General features: G+C 33.7%; 1 protein-coding gene across 1 annotated transcript; it reads right to left on the reverse strand.

Moving 5' to 3' along the window:
- Positions 1-313: 313 nt before the first annotated feature.
- LOC126765585 (uncharacterized) lies at positions 314-1408 on the reverse strand. The gene is made up of 2 exons (XM_050483195.1): positions 1135-1408; positions 314-750 (listed from the first exon to the last, which is right to left on the reverse strand). Exons 1-2 carry the CDS (start codon positions 1406-1408, stop codon positions 314-316), a joined length of 711 nt encoding a protein of 236 aa, XP_050339152.1.
- Positions 1409-8636: the final 7228 nt, after the last annotated feature.

Below are 8636 nucleotides of genomic sequence, written 5' to 3' on the forward strand. Positions count from 1 at the left end.
GCTGTTGGACCTTCTCTATAATATACGTTCTCTGTATATACTATACATATAAATTTCATTGTAATTTATTTAAGAAATTTTTCGAAGTAAAGAATATTTAAATACTTTAGTATTACATATACATACATCCATAAATATATCAATTAAATACATTGTACAAGTCTTTACATTTCAATATCGACTAGTTTGATAAAAAAAATTGTGTGATGCTTGTTTGTTTTAGCATTGATTCCTTTGATTTGAAATTTTCATTTTCAAAGTGACTCTCGATATTTTTAACCTGCTGAAAAACTACATAGTCATTTTTTGCAAATTATTTCAAGCGCGCAACAAGATTTAAAACCTCATCATATGATGTTATGGGGTCACTTATTTCTTCTGAACGTTGATCTTCTGAATCACTTAAGTCCATAGTATCATCTGGTTGCTCAAATTGAATTTCTATATTGTTGTCCTCAGTGAAAACATTTTGATTTATTTGGAGAAAACCTTCGAAATCATTTGCCAAATCTGGTCCTTCCTGAAGCCTAGCATAGACTGCCAGTGAAATGTCTTCTTCGGGATCAAAATCTGAAGGTTGCTGTAAGGTTTCCAAAAATCCTGCTTTACGAAAGCAGTTTCGGATTGTTGTGGCTTCCACTTTATCCCAAGATGCTTTGATAAAATACACAGCTTCCAGTACATTAATCGATTTTGAGAGCTCTGAGGCAGAACTTGTATCGCCAATTTTAGTTATCAAGTGTTTTAAAACTAAGCTTATATACAAAGTTTTAAAATTTTGGATTATACCTTGATCAAGGGGTTGGCTAACTGCCGTTGTATTTGGTGGCAAGAAACAAATTTTTGTGTTGGTCAAGTCTAATTCCTTTGGATGAGAAGCCGCGTTATCTAGAAACAAGATAATTTTTCGATTCTGGGATTTCATTCTTCGATTGAACTGCTGCAGCCATTCGCTCATCACTTCTCGAGTCATCCATGCTTTTTTATTAGACTTGCAATCCACTGGAAGCTTTGCAATTGGAACATGTTTAAAGGATCGAGGACGGGCTGCTTTCCCTATAACCAAAAGCGGCTCCTTATCTCCAGCCATATTAGCACAGAACAAAATTGTGAGTCTTTCCTTTGATAGCTTACCTCCCATACATTTTTCAGATATAAAAGCGAGGGTTTTGTCCGGTAAGGCACGAAAGAAAAGCCCACTCTCATCGGCGTTGTAAATGTCTTCAGGCTTGTACCCATTCAACAGAGTTTGCAGCTTTGTCTGAAACTGTTCGACATCATCCTGATTCACATCTGCAGCTTCACCAGATATGCATTTGAAGGAAACATTATTACTTAATCGCCATTTATTTAGCCATCCATCCGAAGCTTTAAAATTAGGTACACCCAGTTTTCCTGCAATTTCCATTGCCTTTGCTTTCAAAATGGGACCAGAAATCGGAATTTTTTGACTTCAAGCCTTAGCGAACCAAACACATCCTGTCTATTTCCGAGCCGCCTTCTTTAAGGAAACTTTGCTTTTGGTGAATATTAGATCCAGACTCCCATTTAGAACGAATTTTCTCTTTATTTTTATTAATTTCAGCAGCTTGCGTTTTGCCAATATTGAACCTTTTAAAGCAAAGGAAACGTGTACCTACAAGTTAAATTTTGGACTCACCATACTTTACCTTTTTGCAATTCCACGTACTGATAACTTTTCTTTTTCGAAAACAATAATAACTTGCATTTTCTCTTTAATAGAAAGTAGCTTCTTTTTCGGTGCCATATTATTACGAACTTTGAACGCAACCACTCGCATGCAACTTAATTGACAAACTGAATAGAAAACCACCTTTTACTTGACACGCACGGCTTAAATGTGTGCATACATATTAAAAGGGGAATCCCCTATTTCATTTTTATAATGAACAACAAAGCTTGCTTTGCTTTCATGTCAAAGAGTCAATGTGTCGAAAGACTGATGTGCTGCACATAATGAGCGCGACAGACTGCAAACGACATCTGTGAAATATTAAAATACACACGTTCTTATAGACACAGTTATTGATGCAGCTGCCCAACTACATAACTGTATCCCTAAGAACGTGTGTATTTTAATATTTGACAGATATCGCTTGCAGTCGGCCGCGCTTATTGTGTTCAGCACTTCAATGTGCCCAAAGACTGACGCGTCCCAACATTGTGTTGTTGGTAGAAAATCCGAGCTGTGCCAAAAACACAAGCGAACGATCGCCAATTGCCACTGCTTCCCTTGCCGCTGTAACAGCTTCTCCAACAAACCAGCGTAAATATGTATGTAAGTATGTTTCTGTATGAGTTTGCATACATATCGACGCAGATTTTTGCAAGCCGCGTAACAATATTTTTTACATTCCTTAACAAATACAGTCAATCCCAGTTATATGCCACAATCATAGATACAGATTTTTGTGGTTTGTTAAAAATAAAAATATAATATGGCACAAAGGCGAGTGCGGATACATAAGCGAGTGCAGATACTTAGGCGAGTGGCACTTAAAACAATAATTTCGATGTATTTGAAAAAACCAACCGTGGGATGCAGCAAGATATAGGCAGTTAAGAGGGATGATTTTCATTTAAGCGGAGTACTAATTAACCGGGATCCACTGTACACATAAATCAGAGGAATATTGAATATTTTCTTTGACACATTTCTTCACTTGAGAATCGAAAAATAAACTATGTTGTCAATTTTATTCTAATATATTTGAATATTTATATTTGCGGGGTTGTCACTTTTATCTTCTCATACAAATATCAGAAATTGTTAAATTCATGATTTTTAGCTTTTGCCATCGTCGCGAAAAGACGCTTTTAGGCAGAGGCATGTTCGAGGAGATGCAATGGTGTTTGTTTTTATGAATGAAGCAAGTTTGCCTGTTGAAAGTGCGCTTGCGTTCATGAATGAAAATATGTGGCTGACATATTGACTTGTGACGCTGCTGACGCTATTTGAAACCATTGTTGTTTTTGTAGAACAATGTTTGAAAGTTTTGCGGGTGACATACATATCTACATGTGAACGCATGTAAGTATGCATTTTGTGTATCATTATTTGTGTGGGAATGTCATACGCACATATTTACATGTGTACGCATATTTGTATGTTGGTTTGTGTATACATTATTTGTTCGGCAATGTCGTACACATATGCATATGTATGTACATATAGAGCAGTGCGCGCACACTTTTTACTGATAAATGATAATATCACGATTTGAATTTGAATTCTACTTACATGTGTATATATGTATGTAACTTTATATGTATGTGCTAATATCTAGATGCATATGAAAATTTAAATGAAGAAACGTAATTTACATACAATATTATTGTAATATATTAAGTTTTTTAGGATATTATGATAGTAAGTCATATACATACATATATAAATATATAGCATATATACGAACATATTCGCATATGAAATTATTCTATATTACCAAACATAAGAAATATTTAAAAATTAACTGTTATTCACACATTTACTAAATTATGGTTTTAGAAATAGCATAATTTACTTAGAATATTATCAGTTTTGTATGTATTCATAAAAATACGCAAAATGATAATCATACCAATTAATATGATTGCATGTAAGCGTATAGAGTTATATGCAAAAGGCTAACATACGTTTGTAATAGCAATGTAGTATATTTCTGTGCATAATTTTCATTGAATGCTCAGCTCTGTTCACGTGCCACTGTTAAGATTTCTCCTTCTGATCTTGCTGTGATGAAACACGCTCATCGCATTTTGCTAGCCAAAAATATTTTTTACGCTCTCCGCGCCGTGAACCTTCTCTATTCTTTTACGTTCTCTGATAAAACCTGCCCGTAAGAAAAAGACTGTAAGATCGCTAGTTATAGCCAACCTTTAGGTTTTGCAAAATAATTAGGCATGAAAATCTGTAACATTATTGTGTATGCAAATTAGTTTTGGGTGAGGATTGTGCTTGCACTAAGTACGTTTATGGGGAATTGAATTGTTGCAAATTTTTTTGAGTTTTTGTTATAATTTGAATTATTTTTTTATTTTACGTAATTCATTATTTCTTAAAATACTAAATTTTCTTAATTCTCATCTGTACTTAAATAAAAACTATTTAATCACCGAAATTTGAGAGAAAAATCAAGACAACCTACATAAAATTAAGCACAATTTTTTTTGCAAATTGTATCGATTCTACATTATCCGAAAGAACTTTGTTCCTACCTGGTGTCCCACGACACCACATTTCTTTTTTATTTATACCTCTCAAGGAAAAAAAATATTGTACATCCGATGGCATTACGAAAATTTCAGTATTTGTAGATAATTAACTCTGAGAATAAATACCCGTTATAGAATAGTTTAAGATCCAACTTTTTCACTAAACGACTTCGAGTTTTTATTCAACACAGCTTCGACATTTAACATCTCTGAAAGCATACTAATACACAATACTCATATGCTATCGATTGGTTTACGTCTGTCGGCTAGTAATCTATAAGATTTTAAAATTAAAAAAAGCATATAAAACTAATAAGCAAAGCAAAGAATTAAAATTCCAAGAATTGTCATATAACGCTATTTTAGAAAGAATTTACAATATATCAAAAAATGATACTGAATCGGGGACGATTCATCTAAGAGAGGGGGGAGTTAACGGCAGCAGCCGCACAGACTCTTTATGAATAATATAAACAAATTGTATCTTCCTTCGGTATTACTGCTTGGTCAGCAGAATACTTTAATTAATAAGAGATCGATAAGTGAGCATAATTCAATATTCCATTGAATTTTGTTTTGATAATGAGAATAATTGGAAATTCAATGCTCTTGCATTTCATCACTTAATGTGCTGCCAAAGCATTTTTAGTAATAAGCATAGAATTCTAAGGATATACATAAATATAAGTGATTTTACGAGAAAGATCAGTGAGAGTATGTGTGTGTATCAGCGAGCACGCATTACCGCACTCAAACCAACACGTTGTGTTTCATTTCTGCCGCACGTAGCGGACGAAAACATTTTTTTTAATACTTCCCACGCAAGGGAAGTTAATTTGCATGGTTGATGGGGAGTGTACGAAATGATATCTAAGAGCTTTAGTTTAGGACACTGTTACTGGGAGTGACCGTTATCCGTTATATCATCGCCGATCAACTGAAGACAATGGTAGATCAACAGTGATTAAAGTAAGGAATCAGGATAGTGAAGTAGACAATCGTTGGATCGTGCCATATCCTCCCTTGTTGTCGGAAGTGTTTAAAGACCACATAAGTGTTGTATATTGCAATTCGGTGAAATCCAAAAAGTATGTTTTTAAATATGTCAACAAAGGTAGCGATATGGCCGTATTTGGAGTTGTAGATCCAAATATAATAGAAACGATGAATTTAACCAGTATCAAATGGGAACAGTAATAAAGCTATTTGGCGGATATTTTCGTTTCAAATACACGAAAGGCATCCAACTGTTGTTCACTTGGCTGCTCATTTCGAGAATGGTCAACGAGTGTATATTCCGGAAGAAAATGGAGCGCAACGAGCGGCATCACCACCTTATACTACTTTGACTGCTTTCTTTAAATGGTGTGAAGGTGATGATTTTGCAAAAACGGTTTTGTATACACAAGTACCAGCATATTTTACATGGAATGTGGCGAAGAAAGAATTTCAACAACGTAAGCAAAGAAACCGAGCTGAGGGTTTCACAAATTTGTATTCATCAGATGCGTTGGGACGAATTTACGCTATTCATCCGAGCAATGCAGAATGTTTCTATTTGCGTTTGCTGCTGATCAATGTTCGTGGACCAACATCATTCCAACAATGGAAAACCGTTAATGGACAATTTTGTGCAACATATCGGGAGGCATGTCAACCTTTAAATTTGTTGGAGGATGATATGCACTGGAATGGTACTCTTGCATAAGCATCAGTTTCTGTTCATCCACAACAAATACGAACACTATTCTCGATTATATTGGCAACGTCTCCTTCGAATCCAATGGAATTGTGGACAACTGATCAGGAACATATGGCAGAAGATATTTTACATCGAGTTCGTCGCATCAATTCAGATTGGGGATAACATCGCCTAATCGACCTATACATGATCTTTTAAATCAGGAATTACAACGTGAACAACAGTATATATATATATATATATATGTACACATAAATCAGAGGAATATTGAATATTTTCTTTGACACATTTCTTCACTTGAGAATCGAAAAATAAACTATGTTGTCAATTTTATTCTAATATATTTGAATATTTATATTTGCGGGGTTGTCACTTTTATCTTCTCATACAAATATCAGAAATTGTTAAATTCATGATTTTTAGCTTTTGCCATCGTCGCGAAAAGACGCTTTTAGGCAGAGGCATGCGCGGGGAGATGCAATGGTGTTTGTTTTTATGAATGAAGCAAGTTTGCCTGTTGAAAGTGCGCTTGCGTTCATGAATGAAAATATGTGGCTGACATATTGACTTGTGACGCTGCTGACGCTATTTGAAACCATTGTTGTTTTTGTAGAACAATGTTTGAAAGTTTTGCGGGTGACATACATATCTACATGTGAACGCATGTAAGTATGCATTTTGTGTATCATTATTTGTGTGGGAATGTCATACGCACATATTTACATGTGTACGCATATTTGTATGTTGGTTTGTGTATACATTATTTGTTCGGCAATGTCGTACACATATGCATATGTATGTACATATAGAGCAGTGCGCGCACACTTTTTACTGATAAATGATAATATCACGATTTGAATTTGAATTTTACTTACATGTGTATATATGTATGTAACTTTATATATACATATGTGCTAATATCTAGATGCATATGAAAATTTAAATGAAGAAATGTAATTTACATACAATATTATTGTAATATATTAAGTTTTTTAGGATATTATGATAGTAAGTCATATACATACATATATAAATATATAGCATATATACGAACATATTCGCATATGAAATTATTTTATATTACCAAACATAAGAAATATTTAAAAATTAACCGTTATTCACACATTTACTAAATTATTGTTTTGGAAATAGCATAATTTACTTAGAATATTATCAGTTTTGCATGTATTCATAAAAATACGCCAAATGATAATCATACCAATTAATATGATTGCATGTAAGCGTATAGAGTTATATGCAAAAGGCTAACATACGTTTGTAATAGCAATGTAGTATATTTCTGTGCATAATTTTCATTGAATGCTCAGCTCTGTTCACGTGCCACTGTTAAGATTTCTCCTTCTGATCTTGCTGTGATGAAACACGCTCATCGCATTTTGCTAGCCAAAAATATTTTTTACGCTCTCCGCGCCGTGAACCTTCTCTATTCTTTTACGTTCTCTGCCCGTAAGAAAAAGACTGTAAGATCGCTAGTTATAGCCAACCTTTAGGTTTTGCAAAATAATTAGGCATGAAAATCTGTAACATTATTGTGTATGCAAATTAGTTTTGGGTGAGGATTGTGCTTGCACTAAGTACGTTTATGGGGAATTGAATTGTTGCAAATTTTTTTGAGTTTTTGTTATAATTTGAATTATTTTTTTATTTTACGTAATTCATTATTTCTTAAAATACTAAATTTTCTTAATTCTCATCTGTACTTAAATAAAAACTATTTAATCACCGAAATTTGAGAGAAAAATCAAGACAACCTACATAAAATTAAGCACAATTTTTTTTGCAAATTGTATCGATTCTACATTATCCGAAAGAACTTTGTTCCTACCTGGTGTCCCACGACACCACATTTCTTTTTTTTATTTATACCTCTCAAGGAAAAAATATTGTACATCCGATGGCATTACGAAAATTTCAGTATTTGTAGATAATTAACTCTGAGAATAAATACCCGTTATAGAATAGTTTAAGATCCAACTTTTTCACTAAACGACTTCGAGTTTTTATTCAACACAGCTTCGACATTTAACATCTCTGAAAGCATACTAATACACAATACTCATATGCTATCGATTGGTTTACGTCTGTCGGCTAGTAATCTATAAGATTTTAAAATTAAAAAAAGCATATAAAACTAATAAGCAAAGCAAAGAATTAAAATTCCAAGAATTGTCATATAACGCTATTTTAGAAAGAATTTACAATATATCAAAAAATTATACTAAAGCGGGGACGATTCATCTAAGAGAGGGGAGTTAACGGCAGCAGCCGCACAGACTCTTTATGAATAATATAAACAAATTGTATCTTCCTTCGGTATTACTGCTTGGTCAGCAGAATACTTTAATTAATAAGAGATCGATAAGTGAGCATAATTCAATATTCCATTGAATTTTGTTTTGATAATGAGAATAATTGGAAATTCAATGCTCTTGCATTTCATCACTTAATGTGATGCCAAAGCATTTTTAGTAATAAGCATAGAATTCTAAGGATATACATAAATATAAGTGATTTTACGAGAAAGATCAGTGAGAGTATGTGTGTGTATCAGCGAGCACGCATTACCGCACTCAAACCAACACGTTGTGTTTCATTTCTGCCGCACGTAGCGGACGAAAACATTTTTTTAATACTTCCCACGCAAGGGAAGTTAATTTGCATGGTTGATGGGGAGTGT

The sequence above is a fragment of the Bactrocera neohumeralis genome, unplaced genomic scaffold, assembly GCF_024586455.1.
Source record: "Bactrocera neohumeralis isolate Rockhampton unplaced genomic scaffold, APGP_CSIRO_Bneo_wtdbg2-racon-allhic-juicebox.fasta_v2 cluster10, whole genome shotgun sequence".
NCBI classification, from domain to species: Eukaryota; Metazoa; Arthropoda; class Insecta; order Diptera; family Tephritidae; genus Bactrocera; species Bactrocera neohumeralis.